A 21642-nucleotide genomic window follows, 5' to 3' on the forward strand; every position below is an offset into this window, starting at 1 on the left:
GGCTTCCGCCGTGAGCGCCAAGTCATACGCCGCGTCGAACGTCAACTTGTGTTCGGCGAGCAGCCTCTGTTGTATCGCCTCGCTGCGATACATCCTCGTCGCCAATTGTAATGACTTGAGCCGAACACATCGCGGTCTTGGTTACGACTGGTAGGTTTTACTCTTCTGATTCGATAACAAACAGATAACAAGGTTGACAACCAAAACACGAAGTCCGCTAAACATAGCTAAAACAGTGAAACTTGTCACTACATTACATTTACCTTCTAAAACAGTGGTGACTAATTTTTCAGCGCATCTGGTCAATGTTTCAGGAGAAAGCCTCGGCACATATGGCACACTTTTTCGTGGGGCATGGCGAATAAGAGCTATCTTGGATGCCTTCGAAGTTCCATTAGAGGGTTTCACTGGCTTACGGCATGTGACAGTGACTAAGCCCTCGCCATTCACATTGTTTCGATGAGCGGTCCCTTGTTGCGCCATGGAAGCAGGCAGAACTGGTTCAGGTCAAACGGTGGCAGCTTTCAAGGAGTCACTATGCAGCGCTTTTTGAGGCCTCTGTACACTCTGCTGTTAGGAAACCCGGGCAGAAATGCTGCAGCAGAAGCATATGAAGGTAGGATTTGAACTACCAGCTTTGTCGGGCGAGTTTGGAGGGTATTGACTCATGAACGGGAAAATTGTATCGTCCAGGTGACGTACCTCTTGGCGAAGCGATGCGTCTTCCACCTTTAGGCAAAATTTAGGCAGAATTACATCTTAAAATTTGATTCAAATATTAACATGCAATTCTTTCTAGCTGATGCTAGCAAAGAGAACTGCCGCGTTTTCTCAGTAACAAAACTCTGAGCGGAGTCGCCCTTTAAGACGAGTCGCCCCACATAGTTACGGTGCCTCTCGCTTCAAGGTGTTCCCCCCCTCCCCCATGCAATTCCAGGTGTTGGAGCTGGAGCTGGTGACTTGTCTGGGCAAGACACTGGTCTGCTCGCGGGAGAGCAACCCGGAGGTCTTCCTGGCAGCCGCCTGCGGGCTCGGGGCCATCGGGGTGGTCGTCGCGGTCACCGTGCAGTGCGAGCCAGCCTTTCGGCTCCGCGAGTCCCGCTACTCCTGCGCCTTGCAGCGGGTGAGGACGTCCGGCAACCCATCTTGGGGGTGAGGGGCAGGCGGGACCGTGGGAAGTTTCCACCATGGTCGCTAACGGCATGAGGACGGCGGGCAGGAGCTTCGGTCGTCCCGCCTCCAGCACGAGGTTTCTATAGTCCGTTGCAACCCCAGAAGGTAGGGCGAGGGTAAGAGAGGCCGGGGAGGAGGTAGCAGACGGAACGCTAAAGAGAGAAGGAGGTTTGCCCCCTCTTCTCCAGCGTTCCGTCTGCTTCCTTCTCTCTGGCCCGTCTTACCCTTGCCCTACCTTCTTGAGTTGCAACGGACTATAGTTCCCACGATGCTTAGGTGTCTCGTGCACCCCGAGCGCGGTCGTGCAGCCAAGGCGGTTCAAAGGCACGGAGCACGTGCTGGAGGTTGGGCGTTTTGAACACGCCCTTCTGTTTTCGTTCTGTTGGGGACTTTAGGGCCACGGTGCAAGCCATACAGTCCATGCGGGACCGATAGGGGGCACTTTGAAAACTGCACGCAGTGCCACTTGCGCCATGGCTAGCGCACAATATTTGAGTGGTAGGAGACGACAGCGGCTCTTTGCTTCAGAAGCTGCAACGGTGCAAGTGCTCGTGGTTGGAGCGTTAGTTCTTCGAGCTGGCTTTAAAGATATTATAGTGGGATCGTTCTTCCACGATGCCACTACGAAAAAAGGAGAAAAACGTAGTCAAATCGGGCACATTTTTGACGTCAACAAATTGTTTGCTATGGTCACGTCGGTCTTGAAGGCCGAATGTGTGCGTCAGGTGTGTGTCTTGTAAGAAGCTTACTCCATAACGATTGAGGTAAGTTGTCATTCTTTCATGCTCAGAAAGTGATTGGTGCGTACCCACTACCCGTATTTTTGAAAATTATGGAAATTATTTAGAATTATCGACGGCCTAGATGAAACCGCGGCGAGTGGCCTGGTGGCACATTCTTTTGTTGCGACCGTGGCTTCGGGTCATGATGGGTCGCAGCCGAGTTACTGCGTTTCGCGCAATGCTTCGCTTAAATTTGTCGCGCGGTGTGACAACATTTTTTATTGTTTATGTTGCTTTTCGAAACAAACTTTGGCATGCACTTGTGTCATTGCAGGGTTCGCAGAGCTTACTTATGCGGTCTGGAAAGCCGGCCTTTGTTTTACAGCGAAGCTGCTTATGGGTAGGGTTCCGTGGATTTTTCGTGTGCAATGACTAAAAATTCTGCGCTCGCACCGCCGCACGCGCACGTCTTGCCCGTATAAAAGGTTCAAAGTAAATAACCAAAATAAAGCGTTGACGAACGTGCATGCAAGATGCCATTTGTTTTAGGCTTTTGCTTTAGAACAGTTACTGCTGCAGACGCCAGTGCCGCATGTGCATGCCTTCCCTGTATAAAAGATTCTAAGTAAATGGCCAAAATAAAGCGTTGACGAACACACTGCCCGATGTCGGGGCAGCCGCTGCCCGACGAAGCATGAACGAGTTAAGGAACTGTGCAACGTCTTCCCTGTGGGGCACGACGTGTACCTGTTGCTACAACCGACCATGCAGCAATTCATGATGCCAATTAACAGTGCGTTAACGGCATAGGAGCGCACCGCAGCGGCAGGATTGCTATGGCGGCGGCGACACGGCGTGGTTTCCGTCTGCTCGGATTCTCAACAGCAGTCCTCTCTGACGGCCGCGTGTCGGCGTGCTACTTGCCGCGCACGCAGTGTATAGGCATAGGGTGTCGACGCGTCATTCCCCAATCGTCTTCTAGGCGGTGCCATTTTGTTACCTAGTGCGGTTGTGAGTGGCGTCGCGTGTTTCAGCGCTCGTCTCGGGGTCTTTGCAAAAGTCGGACTTCGGTTGCGGAATGTGGAGACGGAAATTAAATACAAAAACATTTTCGACATTTTTATGTTTTTGAATTTGATAGAGAGCATAAGAAAGAACCGCTGCTGGGGGGGTCACCAACCTCGCAGAAGGGACTTTTTTGCTTTCCACTTTGCTTATGATTCAATGTAGATAAAAAATATTTGCACTTACTGTTTTTAATCTTGGGACACAGCGCAAACAACAGGCGTGGACGAAGAAGAAACACACGGGATGGGCGCTGACTATCAACTGAATTATTTTAATAGGAAAACACATGAAAACGACCATTCATCTTTTGCAGTTCACCCCCCGTCTGCGTATTACGAGACACTTTCATAGCGGCATGTTGGCACGTGTTGCTATCCCAAATTCAAAAACGCCACCTCACTGTCCAGCAGTGCCAAAGACGGTTGGCTGACACACGAGGTTGCCGCCCTTTTTATTTGGTATGCTTCTACTATCTCTCAAGACACTTGGTCCCTGTGTCTGAACAAAACTTCAGTGTCACTGAATCTCGGCTCACAGTTACAATCGCGACAATGCATTGCAAGATGAGAGTATGCACACCCCTTCAACAAACTCTGTTAAACGGATGTTCAAACAGCGCCCCGTTTGGCCAATATACACCCGCCCACATGAAAAAGGTATCCTATACACTGCTCCAACGGTGCATGAAACAAACTGTGTGCCATGCTTTACTGTGCAACCATGACTACTCGGATTTTTCCGCCTACTAAGACGCCTTTCTATGGCGGGGCAAATCTGGCTCAGCTTGTTTTTGGCCGAGAAAACGACACCCACACCGTATCTTGCTGCGATCCCCTTTAACCCGTGCGAAACGCGGTGAACGTAAGGAATGGAAGCCACCTTCTTTTTGCTATTCCCAAGATGTCCCAAGATGAATTCCCACCAACTCGCCCAACTATCCATTCTTCTGTTTTTAAAAAAAGTTTTTGCCTTGGCACTGAGAGTTTTACGAGGCTATTCTTGGCATTTTTTTCTGGCGGTGGGATGTTTTTCTTGTTTCTCGACTGTTTTGGTAAGTTTTTCATGAAGAGAACATTGAAAAATTAGAGTATTTAACGATGTAATTACGGCGGACACCCTTTCAGCTGGTGATGCCGTTTGCTCAAATATGGTAGGATGGAAAGATGGTCTAGCTGGTATGTCGCAGCAGTACTGAAAGTGCCAGGGAACAAGGACGAGAAGGCGCTGGTTGTTTTCTTTCTAGTCCTGGTTTCCTGGTGCTTTCAGTATTCTCGCTAATATATAATTTGTATAGCCGTTGTAGCAGTTTGTCTTCCACGTTATGATAAATGGTGCTCGCTTCATATTTCCGTCAGGTGCTGGAAAACCTGGACGTGCACCTGAAGAGCTCAGACCACTTTCGCTGCCTGTGGTATCCGCACACGGACACCGCCGTCTGCTTTCATCTGACTAGGACTGATGAGGTGAGGAGGTTTTCGGTCACTGCACCTGTGGAAAAAGTAGTTGCACCTGAATATTACGGACCTCGATATATAACAAACCTCTGTATAATGAACCTTCATATAACAAATTTTGTCGATGTAACGTAGCTCGTTATAGAAGAAAGTTTTTCATTGTATTCTACTTCTGCAGTGTTTTAAAGTGAATCTTCTCAAAACCTCGGACATCGTCATCATCGGCATCATCATCATCTTCATCATGTCTCTTTATTGTGCCCATAGCCGACCAGAAATCTAATGCGGCACTGGTATATAAAAGTTAAGAAAACAATCATAGGTACACAACATAGATGCTAACAGGTGCAGTGTCGTAGAGTATAAGAAACATCCTCCGCTATGTTTAACTACTTGAGCTTTCCTTATTTCACATCCTCCAAAAGGAGGCACCATCGATAAGAAAAATCCACATAAAGAGCTCTAGGAATAACATAAATGTTAGTGTCAAACACTCACGCAGCTTTTTAAGGCTTTTTTTTTACTTTGTCTCCTATTGATTTCTTAAAATGATATTTGGTAGGCGTTGATGAGTGTGTTTGATGAATACTGGGGAACCAATTTTTAAGTGCTTTGTAAATTGCATGCATTAAAAATTGCTCAAAAGTTTGTGAAAAATTCTTCTATAGTATCTGCATGCCAAAAGTGTGTTTAACTGGATCAGTCGCTTTCACTGGTGTTGCGCAGGCAGTTACAAGTCTACCCCTGTTACCGAGGGCGTGGAAGTGGCTGATGGAATATGCGTTTGGCTACTACGTCATGGAGGCTCTCCTATACCTCAGGTCAGGAAGTCTCCAACAAATGGTGCTATGCCTGAGGTTCAAGGCACTAGGGTCATTAAAAGGTTAGGTTTCCGATTTAAAGTTATGTCAAAATTGGGAAATTTAAAAGGACACTAAAATAGAGAAAAAAAATTAAAATTTAAAAAAACTTAAATGAGACATTTTGCATTCTTAATTTTTCCTGAAAAAAAAGAAAAAAAAAAAAAAAAGGAATATTTACGATGTTTGGCACAATTTAGGTGGTGCTTACCACCCGATCCATTACTACTAAATTGGCTTGGCTACTAAACAAGTTTGCAAGCCTAGAGCCTCCCTGTCATGACGTCCGGTGCGTCTAGTATGCTGGGTGTCCAAACAGGACACTGTTGTTCGCTCGCCACCGTGCGCGGGAAGACGCACGGTGGCGAAAGGCGTCGTCTGCTATTAGAACACACTCTACTACCACCCATGGAACGCCCGTAAAACACAACCATGAAAACGGCGCGTCTGCGTCCGCTGTCCCTTCGTCCATCTGCTGTTCCGCCCCCGTCGAAATCAGTGTGCGACCATCACAAGACAGAACCGTGAAACGGCGTTTTAGTGTTCCATCATGCACAAACCACGGCTTAATACAAGCGCCCGCCACCATCTGTCGACGTGCAAAAAAAAAGCAACCAAAAAAACTTTTAAAAAATTCAGTTTTTTTAGTTTTTTTGTTTTTGTTGTCTTCTTTCGTAGTGTACAGGAGAAAGGTGGGTGAGCATCATAACAAACGATTAAAACGTAACCTAAAAATATTCGTTTTAGCAAGCCAGGTGCACCGCTCAAAGTTTGAGAGCTAAGGGCCTTCCAAAGTGAAATGACGGAAGCATACCTGGATAGAAGGATGCGAGGTGAACGCCCGATGGCTTCCAGCCAGATGGTTCGCAAACTCTTACGTGTGTAGGTTACCTCTCGGTAAACTACAATAAGGACACTATTTATATAATATGTTTCTCAAACATAAAGAACAAAGTCAAATAAAAGTCTACCGCAGCACAGAGAAACAATGTTACAATGAACATTCGCAATCATCTCTCTAACCAATGAGAGCCGAGAAATGGAGCGTAGCCAGCTACATTCCTGGGTGGGGCCAAGAGTGGGCTATCTCCATCTGAATTGTGTCTAACATAGTAAATATTACGTAAAAAAGAATAAAAGAAAGTATCTGTTCAAAGTAAGTCCTTTAAAGGGACACGGACAGGGTATTTTTGCTCGCCAAGGTTTTTATTTGTACATGACATATGAGAGCCTAACTACTCAGAAAACAATTTGCAGCTCGAAATTCGTTTTCTTTCTGCCCGAAAACTGCCGTTCAAGAACTGGCCGGTTTGAGTTGCGCTTGCTCTCTTCTTTGCCGTCACATGCCGTTTTCTATGGTTCAGACACAACCACCAAATATAATCTAAGTTGTGGGTCATCGAAGGCACACGCACAATATTAAAAATAGAAAGCAAATATGGTAGCCATTTTTCGTGCCTTCTAAAAAGCTGCAAAAAAGTTGATTGGAAAGAAGAAGCTGCACAACCACGTGACTTCCGGCAACTCTCTACTCCTCTATATTCCTTGTTCCTCCCCAGTCCACTTTCGGTTTCGTTTTTGAGCAGTTGCGTTTTTGGACTTTATTAAAAATATATGTGACCCTGCAGCAAAATATTGATTGGGTGGTCTTCTGACACAAAAATAAATCGCCTGGCAAAAAATAAAAAATACATTTTGGGGAGTGTCAGTGTCTCTTTAAAAAAATGTTGAAGGGTAGATAATGGTGTTGGCTGTGCACTGTGACAGATGTGGGTGTGTCCCGAAGTTTGACAACACCATTATCTTGGCCCGAAACCGAAACAAAATGACAAGGGAGATATCCAAAGCTTTTTTCATATCCGAGTGCGTTGAAGGAACGTGTGTCAGCGCCCCATCTGTAGCCCTGTTTGGCTCTGAGGTGGCGTTTTTAAAATCTTTCGTAAAGTAGATGGCGGACAGACGAACACTGATTGGGTGATGTCGCATTTCTGTAGTACATGTCGCGATTTCACGGTCTATATATTTGTGTGTTTTCTGAGAATAAACTTCAGTTGCAAGTAGCGCTCTGTGTTGTTTGTTTCTTTTACTTGTCCATTGTTTTTAGCGCTTTTACCCTCATAAACATAAAAAAATGTTTTTTGTTTTAAATTTCGGTGTCTTTTTAATGGAGCTTATTTTTAGGAGAGAGATTTAGGACTATTCGGCATTTATGTTTTGGCAAGTATCCAGCACGCAGTATAAATGTGAAGTTCTCGAAAACAAAAGAACATTTCCCCAAGCGAAACAGCACCCAATGTGTTTTCATTTTCTGCTTCACAATGTCCTTCTCTCAATTCTTTCTCGCTCTCTCCCATACTCCTTGCCCGAAAGAAGGGTGTTCCTCCTTTTTGGCTGTGTGTCCGACTTTAACCAAAAGCGAGGATGATAAATAAAATTGGTCGGTGCATAGGTTTGCCTGTATTGAACTCCGAGCCCGTGGCTCGGGGTCCGGTAGAGGCAAATGTGCAGCGCCCCACGCCACCACCTCCGAGACACGCGTGCGGAATTGCGTGCGATTGTTTTTATTGCTTTGCGGAGTCGTGCAAGAGAGTCGCATGAACTGCCCGTGCCGCAGAGCACGCGAGCTCGGCCGCTCGGCCACTGCTCAGAGCGACGAGCAAAGATTGTGGAATCACGGCTGCCGGACCGGCATCTATCGCCGTTTCAATCTGGCGGGAGCACACTGCATTGAAGCGAACAAACAAGCGAGCTAGCAGATAAGAAAGGACGCGCGTGTGCACTGCGCAGTTGGGACGTCACTTCCGTGACCAAGTTTTCGTGACATAGACCTCACAACATTACACCTCCTTCGAAGCGCAGAGAAAGATGAAGTTCTGCGTCAAAAAAGTTTGGCAAGGTTCGACACAAGAAACGCAGGGTGTTTTGCGTTCACTGCATGGCAATTCTTAATGGTACCAGGTCCCATGGTGCAGGTAGCGAGCGTTTGACTTGTCGTGCAGTTGAAAAGGTTTGTGGCCAAGAAAAAGAGCCGCAGATGTTTTCCACAATTACGTGGTGAAAAAATGCCGCTCATTTTCATTGGAGCTCTCTTCTCATTCGTAGAGGTGAGATCAGCGTTAGCGGACAACGAATTTCGCTGCTTTTTACAGTAATTGAATGCTGAAAGCTGCTGCAAAGGGGGCTAAGAAATCTCCGGATACTATCAATTAATGTGACGCAGGATCACTCAAAGCAACGAGGAGGTCTGGCCCACTTTGCTGATCGTCGCAGAAGACACTGGTGTAGCCCAAGGTTGTAGAAAAACATGCAAATTGGGCAAACTTCAATAGTGAAGGACGAGCAAAACCAAAAAAAGCAGACTGCTGAAAAAAAGAAAAGTCTCTGATGGTTGAGATTTTTGAGAAGCACTCTTATACCCCCTTTTAGTGCAGTCTTTTCTTTTTTTCTTTCAACACCTTCAACCTTTTGCACAGCGTTTTATCATTTACAGTGATGTGCTTGGCCCGAGTCATTTTGGAGCACGTTTTGGAGTAGCCAAAAGTCCATTTTGAAGCAGCAAAAAGTACTTTTGGAGCGCAAGCACATACTGCATTTTTGTTCATACCACTGCAAATATTATATATGTTAAAGGGACCATGAAATGACCTTTTTACTTTTTCCAGATAACTTTAACATTAAACCGTCAATGTTCACTGAATGCCGAACAGGCATCCGTTTTCGTCTCGGTTTATTAACTTCTACACAAAAAATTATTGAAATATCGACTTTTTCATTCTCTCCAACTGACCGCAAAAGAAGCCGTGACGTAGACCGTTTCCGGAACCGGAAGTTCTCTCGGCAGTAGGAGAATGGGAGTGTTAGCGGCAACGAGTTGGGGTGCGCCGGTAGGTTTTACTGCGCTGATGTCACTGACGTATTTCCTGAATCGGCGCCTCTCATCGCCGCATCGCAGCTGAGCGAAATTCAATGAGATATGTTGCGCTACAGCGACAGCATGGGACTAGTCCCATACGCCGGTATGCCTGTTGGGAAGTGCTGCGAGTCTTCCGGTGAAGACTCCAGAAGTCAACCACCCCGTCATTGTTGGCAGAAGGGCCGGCCCGTGTCAGTCGTTTGCAAAGCGACGTAGATGGCGTTTTTCGCGGCCTCGGAGATGCAGGAGCAAGCCGACGTTAAAAAAGATACGTTTGAACTACGAGTGTCAGCAAGAGCCACGTAAATACCTGTTTACACTCGGAGCGGACGCGCGCGCTTGATGGAAGTCTTGTATTCGCGCTGTTAGTAAGCGCTTCGGGACCGTTCTTTTACGATTGCAACTCGATACTGACGCGACACTCGGCAAAGAAAGGTTGGACCGGGGTTGTACGTATACCTCCCACGAACTGTTATAGCTCGACAGTGACGTGCAGTCTGTCAGAATAAAAATGGCATACCAATAACAAAGTGTACATACCGTGTTACGAAGGTAATCCATACGGCGTTTATTTCAGCTCTATATCACACAAAACAAGAAGATAGAATCGACGAGAGTCCCTTTTCGACGAGTGTTCGTCAACACTGCCTCGGAAAACAAGGGGAAGAGATTGACCTCACCTCTTAATCTAGAATTGAGGTCAGTGATCAAACTATAATACGGGAAGGGTCCACAAGGGTCGCGCGGGCATATTCCATTTAGCACGCCAGCCGATCGTAGGCAGACGGTCTTGCGACGAAGCAACGCAGCGCCGAATCGGAATGCCTGCTAGGCCTATACGCTTCGTCGGAGTCGGTGGATCCAGCGTTCTTGTTCGTCGTGGTCTGTTTTAAGTACTGTTTTCTTGCTGCTTGAAGTCGGCACGCGCGGGAAGAACACGTAGAAAAATAAACGTTCAGTCAGTCAGAGTTTTGAGAGGAAGAAAAACAAAGAAAATAAATGTTCGTCGGTCGCCGTCACCCAAGTAACTGTCGGCCCTGCCCTACTGCGCACGCGCAGTAGTTGCTTCGTTTACCACACGATAGATGGCGCTTGGCTCTCAGCATTATCAAATTTGGCAATTTTCGCCACACATCTCTAATTATGCTACAAAATGTGGATCTGAATATTATTTAACAAAACTTTTAGGAAACATTCGCCGGCTATTTATTGTTTACGATCGCGGTGCTGGTGAGGTAGGCTCTTACCCAATAGGCGACCTGGATTTGGCTGACGTGCTCCATTTCCGCGGATGCATCGTAGTGAACAGGCGAAGGAAGGAAGGCGCAAAAGAGTCCAGTTTTCTTTTAAAAGTTCTATAGCAAATAATTTTTTTTGGCTCCCAATTTTTGTGTTTTTGTGTTTCTTTTCACACCTTTTACGACGTGCGGTGGATGAAACTCGATTTTAAAATCATTTCATGGTCCCTTTAAGTTTGTTGTGTTGGCCTATCCAACTAAAAGACAAAGCCTACTTTACCCTCTCACTTCTGTACAACCTTTTGTTAGCATAAACTGCATGTGAGATTTGATTCCTTAAAACACAAATATAGCTGTTTGGTTGCACGTAGTATACAAGCACTAGGCATGGCAACACCGTGCTCATTGGTGAAAAACGGTAGAGACTGCTGCAAATAGTTGTTTTACGTATGAAATAAAATGTAAACCAAATAGTATGTTCCTCTGAAATGATATTAGAATAATCGTGAGCATCTGGATTGATGTTTCATTCAAGTTGTAAAAGTTGTAATACAATGTAAATTCTTAATTCAGATAAAAAAAACTTTCATCATTTGATTATAAGCATATATGACGTTTTATACGTAAAACTTTATGATAACAAATATTGAATCCAGCCGAACTGGTTAAGATTATTCCCAAGCTTCCTTCCACTGTTTCATCTAATTTAGTTTTAATTCATTCTATTGACTGTACCTCAAACGCATAATACCCTTATAAAGATGGTAACTAAACAAGATAGTTAAAATTAAGAATAAACCTATAAAGTAGTTCATATGAATTTGTGTGCAAGTACCCTTGCTAACTATCGAAATTGGAAAATATATCGCCAGAATATTGCAGTCCAATAATAGCTGCAGTTTTATTCAGAAATTTTTCCTGCAAATGAGAATAGTTACATTAGCACTCACCATGTCCTTTCCGCTTTCTTTTTAATATACCTGACGCCTGCGTGTTTAGCATATCCCGCTTTTGGGGAGTTCTTTCCTCTTAGCATGCCGGCGCAGTGCGGCAAAGCAAAATATGGAAAATCACAATGCTCACTTCGCGGTTGTTTTGCTGCAGTACACAAGAACACGGTGAGAAGTGCACTCAGCAAGGCTAACTTACCCGCCAGGGCAAGCTGCAAGCATGACTCGATAATGCGAAAATTTTGAGTACTGTCATTGTTTGACAGAGAGATCAAATTTTATAGGACGTTATTTGTGGCGATAATGGAAAGTTCTGAATATTCACACAAGCCTACCATAATGATCTGGACAAATAGCGGGGCCTCAGCTATTATATGTTCAGTATTAATGAAGTGAAATCAAGTTTTGGTGCGATGTTGGCACAGATTCTTCACATTTTGGCTAAATGTAGCAGGTTGTATTAGGGTAGGCCCTTTGGCACAGTTTGGAGCAAATGGTTCATCAATCACATCACTGCAATTGCACTCAGTGTTCGCTTTATAGTTTAAATGAAATCAAACGCAAGAGAATCTGTCAGCATGTTGACTTGCTTGCTGCAGAAATTAAGAAAAATTGGGGCTCTACTCAGATGCTCGGGAAACGTCCTGGTATAGATAAGAGCAGGAAACAAAATAAGGGGTGTGGTCCTTGAAGGAAGAAACAGCCTCACAGACTGCTCAGGGCAGGCTCTTTTCCTGGTCAACAGAAAAAACAAAAGTTGTAGATAAAAGTTTCTTTTCGTCGAGCTTGGTGTTTTTTCATTCGAGGACAGCTGGCCAGTTTGGAGTTTCTCAGTGTTTACAAAAAGCATGAAACCGTAGTTCTTATTGACTGATTTCTTACGTGGTCGGCAGACAAAGAACAAATGTTTACACGAGCGTGATCGTGCTGACAAAAACCCTGAAGCACAAAATGTGTCCCACACAAACCAACTTGTACAATCTTGTGCGCAACAAAGACAAGGACAAAAGCAGAGAAGAGGACACAACAAGGCGCAACTTTCAACTGAATTTTATTGAAAACGTGTTCCGGTATATATATAGTCTCAACCATCGTTACAATGACAACAAAAAGACAAAAGTAAAGGAAAAAACACCATGACAGAGCATAACTGGGAAACAACACTCTCTCGTTCTCAGGAAAAACAATTCCTTCTCCGATAATGCGATCGACGGCATAGCAACACACATGTCTCCTAAATAATCAATGTGCTCGGCTTCTATGATTTCGCGTGTTACCGCTGACTTGCATTGCAGGACCGGTATGCAAGCACGCATACCGGTCCTGAGCACATTGATTATTTAGGAGACATGTGTGTTGCTATGCCGTCGATCGCATTATCGGAGAAGGAATTGTTTTTCCTGAGAACGAGATAGTGTTGTTTCCCAGTTATGCTCTGTCATGGTGTTTTTTCCTTTACTTTTGTCTTTTTGTTGTCATTGTAACGATGGTTGAGACTATATATATACCGGAACACGTTTTCAATCAAATTCAGTTGAAAGTTGCGCCTTGTTGTGTCCTCTTCTCTGCTTTTGTCCTCGTCTTTGTTACGCACAAGATTGTATAAGATGTCAAACCAACTCGCCCAAACAACCACTCTTCACACAAACCAAGCTATGTGTGAAGTTTGTGCTAGGCCTTTTTGGCTCAGATGAGCCAAAGAGGCCATTTATTTTAAAGTTATTATTAAACTTTGGATATAACCCTAACGCTGTGTAATGCTTCTCCATCATGCTCATCTGTGATGCTTGTTCGTGGCGATTTTTTCATTGAAAACAACCCATACAACATATGGTATGTTAAAAGCCTCGGACTTGCAACACAGCTCGTCTCCCTGTTGTTCTTGCCAGCTGTTGGGTGCCACCCCTGGTGCCATGGCTGAACCGACTCTTCCTGTGGGCGGTGTTTGCGCCGCCGAAGCAGCGGGTGGACCTGAGCCATCGGGTGTTCAACTACGAGTGTCGCTTCAAGCAGCATGTCAACGAGTGGTCCATCCCAAGGTGAGTCTGCTTCGATGCTCTTGTGGACAAAGCGCTGTGTTGCACTGGATACTGAGCAACAGTGGTGCATTTGATTATTGAGCCTAAGAACTGTTTGACGACAGGTGTGTGTAGGTTGGGCTAGGTTAGGTTAGGTTTAAGTTTAGCATCCCAAGGTGATCTGTTGACGAAGTCTGGTACACCGTGTGCTGGGCGGCAGTGGCGCATCTTATAGTGAGCCTAGAGAAGATTCGTGTGGTGACAACTGCATGTAGCTTAGACTAGATCAGGTTAGGTTAGCATAGCTTAGGTCGATTGCTTAAGTTAGATTTGGTAAACTTGGGAGGTTTTTATTAGACTTAGCTTATGTTTGGTGAACTTGTGTTAGGTCTGCTTAGCCAAACACCTTTGTTTATGACTTTAGCTTTTTTATTTTGGCAGTTAGTAAGAATTACACCAATTTTTTCTGTCGAGACCAGTTATAACGAAGTCAACGGGAATCGGAAATCACGTCGCTGTATCCGCTATTTCGTTGTAACCGAATTCGGTTTACGAAGTGCAAAACGGAATGGGAAATCGTGATTGCTTCGCTGTAGCCGCTATTTCGTTATAACCGACTTTGTTATAACCGGTCTCGGCAGTATATATTTGTTTATTATAAAAACCCCATAATGCCCTTCAGAAATTATAGTAGGGAAGGGCCAAAAAAAATTGGTGGCACGGAGGTACAATGAGCAAAGCGTACACTGCCTGCTGCAGATCACAAAGCAGGCCAAACCAGCGTAGAAAAATACTCTGAACACATGATCATGTACCAAACCAGCAATTTGTGGAAAAATTAATATGTCCGGCATGTTAACTCTTTCCTTACCGTGCCCATAGGTCATTGATCACCTGTGATTGACAGATAGCGCGCCGCCGATATTCAAATTTGCCGCGCTGGAACATGTTACTCCATCTTGGGGGTAGCCGAAAAACCATAGTTTTGTTTTCGATGTAGTTTCTTTTTTTCACGTGAGGTAGCGAATTATCAGCAATAAGTCACTGTCACGAAATAGAACCTACTGTTGTCAAAAAATGGCGTCGGGTGTGCATCGGGTGCTTCCAAAAAAGTGTTCTAAATCGCGTGATTGTCCTGCATAGGCTGCGGAATTTTTGAGTGAAGCGAGCAGTGAAGAGTTAGTTTTAGATGATGATATTGAATCATCTGATTTTACCGCTGATGGAACACAGCTTGTCAAATCAACCCAGAACTTCAAAAGGCGCTCGGAAGTGAGCCCCCTTCAAGCATGCATACCGGTCCTGAGCCAGTGCACCCGTTCTGTGTATGTTGACAATGCTTAATTTTATTTGCTTAAGGTCTTGACAACCTATAGACATTTTTCACAGGAGCGCCGCCATCTTGAACTGTCGTCACTTCCAGTATGGGCGACGAAAAAATAGTAAAACGTTTCAACCTGTAACTAGTAAAAAAATTGAGGGGAGCCAAAACGAAAATATGTGACGGTAAGGCTTATGTCCTAAATGTCTTCTATTGGCATGGTGACGGCAAAGTAATGTTTTCGTCCATACTGGAAGTGACAACAATTCAAGATGGCAACGCCCTTGCGGAAAAGGTCTATAGAAACAATATTCTGCCACCAACTCAGCATCGAGTGACGCTTTCACCTAGACTGCAGCCAGGGAAGTATTTCGGCATCGCGCTTCGTAGTGGCCCACACAGACTCTTGAGAGCACTGGATTTCTTCTTCCTGTCCTTCACCTCCGAGGTCCTTGAAGGGTTGTGCCAAGCCATTAATAAATATGCTTGGATGCATGTTCTTGAAAAACCAATGTATGCTCGACCGGACGGCTCCTGGGCAGGTGTGACATCCAGTGAGATGCAACAGTTTATTAGACTACTACCGTAGAATACCGCGCATCTGCCCATTCCACATTAAGCACCCATTACCAAATTTGTAAGATCTGAGAAAATATGGATAGTACATTTATATGTGAAGTTGATGACCGGAAAAGCGCCCATCCCCCATTTTTTTGTGATTATCTTCAAAGTATGAGTGGGCGCTTGCCTGGTATTTTACGGTAATCTACATGGGTATCATGGAGGTTCCTCGGCTGAACTTTTATTGGAATGTGGGGGCCCTCTTTAAAGGTCTTCTTCTTCCATGGGTGATGTCTATGGCACAGTTTTCTTCATTACTCGAGATGCTGCACGCGTCTGACCCGGACAATGTGCGAGTGTCAGGAGGCAAGTTTCGGAAAGTGTCTTGGCTGCTCCGTCACATCAATCAAACATCAGCAAGGCACTTCCAACCCCATCAGGACATGTCCGTCGATGAAAGGATGGTAAAGTCAAAAGCCCATTCCGGAATTAGACTTTCTCCGGGACAAAGAGACAAAGTGGGGCTAGAAGCTTTGGGTGCTGGCTGACTCGCAAACTGGATACACGATCGAGGTTTTCATCTACACTGGCAGGCGTGAAAGGCCAGGACCCAATGGTTCGGCTTTTGAGGTCGTCGGTGAGCTTTATGCTGAGTACCTTGACCAAGGCTACAAAGTTTTCATGGACAATTTTTATACGCCTACGCACCTTTTCGCCCACCTCCTCGACCGTCAAGCACTGGCTTGTGGAACAACGCGTAAAGGTCATCGAGGCTTCCCGGCGCAGCTCAAAGATTCAGAGGTGGGTGAGGGTAAACATTCTTTACCTCGAGTGGAAGGACACACGTGTGGTGAACATGATGAGCACTGTCCACACAGCCAGCAAGCACGTCCCTGCCCTGCGGAATGAGAAGTGAGGATACACATGGACTAGGTAGAAGAATTGTTAGGAAGCCCCCGCCAAATCGTGACTACGGTGCTTCGATGCTGGGCGTGGACGAGTCCGACCAACTCACTAGGTCACACAGTGGCCTGCGTGAACAGTTCTATTATTTTTCAAGTGCACCGTAAAGAACACCCGGACATCCCGTAGCTGACTTGGCCGGTGCCCGGTTTGACCAGCTGGCTTTCAGGGAGGAGCTGATCTGGCAGCTCTTTAATCGTGATGATGAGGAGCGAGTCTGCCCCGCCCCCAGGCCACCTGCAGCACAAGTCTGAAAAATTTGAGAAGCGGAGAAACTGCTAGGTGTGCTATGAAGAAACCAAGATTGAACATAAAATGAATGTGTCTTGCAGTACACATGTGAGGTGTACCTCCGTTTCACGACTGCACACAACTGCTTCATGGAATGGCTCAAGTGCCACAAAACCTAACTTGATGACTGAGCAAAAAAAAAACAGTTTCAGCTGGAGCGATCTAGCTTACGGAATCGGTACCTGGGTGTATGGGGCAGATTTCGTATATTCCGAATTGTTTTTATTCATAGTAAACTTTGATGTAGCCACACATTTTAAAACTTTTTTAATGTATTTATTTACAGTTTCAATTTTAAGTTCAGACATTAATATTTCCAGACCTTTGTATTCTATAACTTGGCACTTTATTTTATTTTAAAGGGAAACTAATTGGCTTCAAACCTTCAAAATGTTTTTTTTTTTTTTTTTCACAATAAGGAGAAAGTTAAAAGGGTACTACGACAAGATTTCGGTGCTTATTGCTTGGTCTATACGTGTTCATGGGAGGAGTACCACATCGGACACACCAATCTCTTGTTGAAAAAGACACGAAAGGGAATTTTAAAACAAATTAAACGATCAGCAAATGGCACCTGGTGGATGTTGCTAAAGCCTTGTTTGTGATGCCCGTCTAGGAACACCGACGGGTAGTGACGACGCCCGTCTCGCTTTGAACTATTTGTGACTTGAACTTTCGGCTACCACGAGAGAAGAGGGGAAGGAGGAACTCCCTTCTCTCCGGGACCCTTTTTTGTGTGTCTCAGACTTGCACAGACGTCGCTATTGTCCCTCTACTAGATTGTTGAAGATTAACCCGTCACTCGAAATTCATACAAATACAGCTTTTTGGTTAGTTGCGGTGGAATTGCCTGCGCATTAGAATTGGATATGAAACTGAAATGGGGGCACATTGGAATCATTCATCTTAGGCATAAAAACTGGATTTGAGTTAGAATCGGGTAACTATGGTATTTGAAAATGTCAGTTTTAAATTTGAAAGGCCTTATCTCCCAAGAGCAATTTCCAATAAACCTGCGATCACTCCATGATCACTTGACTTTTAGTTTCTCTTTAGAATGCTTCATTACGTGTCAAAACCGATGTGCCTGTTATTTCTTCTGGGAGTCTGCCAGTTACGTTTCTCTGGATCTCATCTCTTGTTGGTTGCTTGCAGGGAGAAGACTGCCTTGGCTCTATGGAAGCTCAAAGAGTGGATTGACAACACACCGGACACGTACGTGCATATTCCAGTGGAGGTTCGGTTTGTGCGCCAGGATGACATCTTCCTCAGCCCAGCGTGTGGACGTGACTCGTGCTACATCAATGTCATCATGTACAGGCAAGTTGGGATCAGTTCGACGAGTGGATTGATTATAATTGATTAATCCGTGTCTTAGCGCTTTCCCAAAGAGCCAAACGACCAAAGAGGTTGTGCAGTGGCTTGAGGAGGATTTTGCTGCTTTTTCGCAGAATGTGATGTGATGGTGTCATGTGATATCACTCTGTTACATGACGTCACACTGTCATGTGATATTGACGTCTCGCGTGATGTCACAGTGTTACATGATGTCCTGGTGCCAACATAATGTCATGTGATGTCACTGTCTCATGATGTCCTGGTGCCATATGATGTGATGTCAGTGTCACATGAGATGTGATGTGATGTGATGTTACGGTGTCACAGGATGTCCTGGTGCCACATGATGTGATGTCACAGTGTTGTGTGACGTGACGTCACAGTTTCCTCGCTATATTTAGCGGGGAATATCTACCTTAAATTCCAATAGAAAGTGCTGCTTGTTAAGAGCTCCATTTAACTCCATTCACAGTTTAACTCTGAAGAAAAAAAAATCTTCTGTTGCCTAAATTAGTTATTTTAACAATTAAAGGGGCTAGGACACAAAAAATCAAAAGGGTAGATTATTCTTGAAATGGAATGCTCATAGGCTAATTAGTATATTTACACCAAGCTTCACGATTTTTAGAGTTCTAATAATTGCAAGAATCAATTCACGAATTTCAATCATGTTCATCTGGCGACCAGGCAGCGCTGTCTAAGTTAGTTGCACTATGGCGCCCATTAAGAACATGATCATGAACGCTCTTTCATTCTAGGCACCCCCATGATCGCCCAAGCTCGCCTCGTCACGGTACAATCAAAACCTCTCGCGTAACTCAGCTACTCAAACTTTATTCTTGCTCTCGCCCTTGGCCCTTTGACCTTCTACCCTGTATGCACCTGCGAGATCGTCACGGATGGATGCGACCATGGCGAGTTTGTCAGTGACTAATCTTCTCTGGAGCTGGTCCCCAGCAAGGTCGCAGTCAAAATTACCAGCTTCCAACATCTCAATAACAATCAGTCTCATCGATGCTGCCATCAGTGTCGAAGACTTCGACGAAACGAGCGGTGATGTAATCGTCAGGAACTGCATGCTCGAAACATGAAAGTTAAACGAGGAAGCTGAAGCTTGAGACATCAAGAGAGACAAGTCTGTGAGCGCGTGCAAAGGGACGGCACGCGTTGGGTTGAGGACGTCGCCGACTCAACAGCCACCGGCCTTTTCGGACATGGCGAATCCGAGGGTCTCTGCATATGAATTGTTTTATCCACGAAACTATTGCGCCAGTTTCAAAACAAATTTAGCAGAAATATAGGAACATACTATGCGTCCTAGCAGTATACTGGTTACCATATTTTCTGGACTATAAGTCGCACCCTTGTATAACTCGGACTTGCGTAAATTGAGCCGTTTTCGCAGAACAGTTTGTATTTAAGTCACACCTTTATATGAGTCACACCTCTTTGCATAATTCAAGGGATAAATTAGTTCGTTCTGCTCGTATCGGTATTCCAAAATTGGAGTTTGGTACAATCGGCTAGTTCACGCGTACAGTTAGATGCGCTACAACTTCGACGTTTTGGCTCATGAGAAATGTCTAAAGCATGGCATCGTCTGCCGAGAACAGTCGAGTGTTTCATAGCAAAAGGAAGTGAAACATGCATAATGAGAGGGTAGTCGACTTTATTTGAGTGTACACATGCTCAGCGAATGAAAGATTAACATGCCAAACACTTGCGAACCAACCTTTGGACCACTCGGCCTAACCTATAGGCCAAGTCATGGAGACGGCACAATCATCAACGCGTAGGCAGATAGATAAATTATGACACAACCGGTAAAAGATCAGCTAGTCGCAATCCTTCCTTTTACATGTAGCAGCACAGTTGGAGCATGGCAGATAAAAACTGTTCATCAAACGGAAACTAATAAAGACACGAGAAAATTTCCTGCAATGCGTGCGTACCAGCCAGCTTACCTGTCAGTGTTACTGGACTGAAGCAAAAGAATACAGAACCATGGTTGAATTAGGCAACGTCAATCACATGCTGTATGCGCTTTATTCTCACTGTCTTGCCTATCGAGATTGAGCCTCTTCGGAGAAACCGTAAACTTTCTCGCTGTCCGAGCCAGTTATGAAAAGTGTAGAAAAGTGCGACAACAGCAGTGCCTCCTGGAAGGGGCAACACCACCTATGACTACATAGTTATGGTGCTCTATGAACGATGGCGTGCAGCGCATGAAAAAACGTCGCACCATGACTAAAACAAAAACGCATATACCGTAATATCCCGAGTCATCGCCCATCCCCGAGCCATCGCCCACCCCATTTTTTGGGCCAATATCGATTTCCGAAAAAGCACCGAGTCATCGCCCACCCCTTCAAATACCTCAGCGTGGACTCTCCGATTTGCGAACACTCATCCTACCCGAATGACGCGGCCGCGGACCTTACAGTTGGAGGACGTCCGTGACAAAGTAAAACGAAGGAGGGAAAGACACTTCTTTTTGTTTACGCATTTTTCATGAGCTACCCCAAAGTGGTCGTGTATCCGTGCGAGAAGAGAACGATGGAGATAACAAAATAAGAGTTTGTTCATGTAACCGCGGAGTGTTAGGTCAAAGTCTGTCTCCGCCGAAGTAAGGTCACCGCGAACCCGCTCCTTCTTCCCGCCCTTCTCGACAGCGGTTGGGCAATATTTTAGGCAAAGCCAACACGTAAATAAAGCTTTGCTGGAACGCCCTACACAGACGTTTGCAGAGCGTCCCAACCGTGCATTGATAGCCCGCCGTGCACGGATGCACGTATGTACGCACCAAACAAGAAAGTTGCGCATGAGCTTGCAATTGACAAGGCGCCCGACTTGGCCCGACGCCAAAGTATTTGCCAACGCGACCGCCGGCTTTCCCGCTTTCCCAGCATTGCTCTTGGTCGCTTCTTTGGTCCGCTCGCTCGCTCGTTGCGCCTGGTCGGTTTTTCTATTTTCTTGTAGACTTTTCTTTCTTTTTTTTTTTGACTAACTAGGAGAACATAGTGGTGACTTTCTTTCACGGAACAAACGTTCGCGCTATATGCAGATCGGCGGTGTTTCTAGCGCGTATGCAAGTAACGGACTTCGTTATAGTAAAATATTCTTTCGTGAGCACTTTTTTTCTATAAAACAATGAAACTAAATCGAGTTTTGAGTTTGATGTATCTCTTGTGCATCAGCGCTAGATACGCAGAGAAAAATAGGCGGTTTTTTCTGCTTTTTTTCAAGTGTTTGTGCTCACCCACCGAGACATGGCCCACCCCACTTTTTTAATGAATTTCAGGCGGTAGGGGGGTGGGCGATGACTCGGGATATTACGGTAAGTCGCATTGTTGTATAAGACGCACCAAGAAGAATGTTTGAAAAAAACCGCAATGCGTACACCGGGAAATATGGTATCTGATATTTTATTTTTGCCGTGTCCTAACCCCTTTAAATAATACTGCAGTGAAACCTCCATAGGATTTTCTGAAATTGATCTTCTCCTTGTCAGTTGGAGGCTTCTCTTAGCGCGGCTTTCCTGAACACGGGTGAACTTGCTGTAATTATAAATGGACTGTAATATATTAGTTTTCTTTTTAACTAAATGCAGGAGTCCTTCTGTATATCGAGATAAGGGTTTACTTTGCACATGCCTCGCACTAGCCTCACCTGTAGAGTCCCCAATCTCGTAGCGGGTTGTGGAGAACATAGCGGGATGGCAGAAACTATCCGTGAAAACTCCCTAATGTGGGCACTTCGCTCTGATTCTGAG

At 45.1% G+C, this 21642-nt stretch overlaps 1 protein-coding gene across 3 annotated transcripts in view; it reads left to right on the top strand.

Annotated features, from left to right (window-relative positions):
• LOC115321098 (L-gulonolactone oxidase) overlaps positions 1–21642 on the top strand; it is a 44464-nt gene that overhangs the window by 14643 nt on the left and 8179 nt on the right. For all 3 annotated transcript variants that reach the window (XM_040206365.3, XM_042289544.1, XM_042289545.1), the window contains 5 exons: positions 938–1123; positions 4319–4426; positions 5144–5238; positions 13268–13417; positions 17688–17852. In XM_040206365.3, coding sequence (XP_040062299.2) covers positions 938–1123; positions 4319–4426; positions 5144–5238; positions 13268–13417; positions 17688–17852 — 704 coding nt within the window. The remainder of the gene's footprint in view (positions 1–937; positions 1124–4318; positions 4427–5143; positions 5239–13267; positions 13418–17687; positions 17853–21642) is intronic.

Source organism: Ixodes scapularis, unplaced genomic scaffold (assembly GCF_016920785.2).
Source record: "Ixodes scapularis isolate PalLabHiFi unplaced genomic scaffold, ASM1692078v2 PGA_scaffold12__126_contigs__length_90152505, whole genome shotgun sequence".
Taxonomy (NCBI): Eukaryota; Metazoa; Arthropoda; class Arachnida; order Ixodida; family Ixodidae; genus Ixodes; species Ixodes scapularis.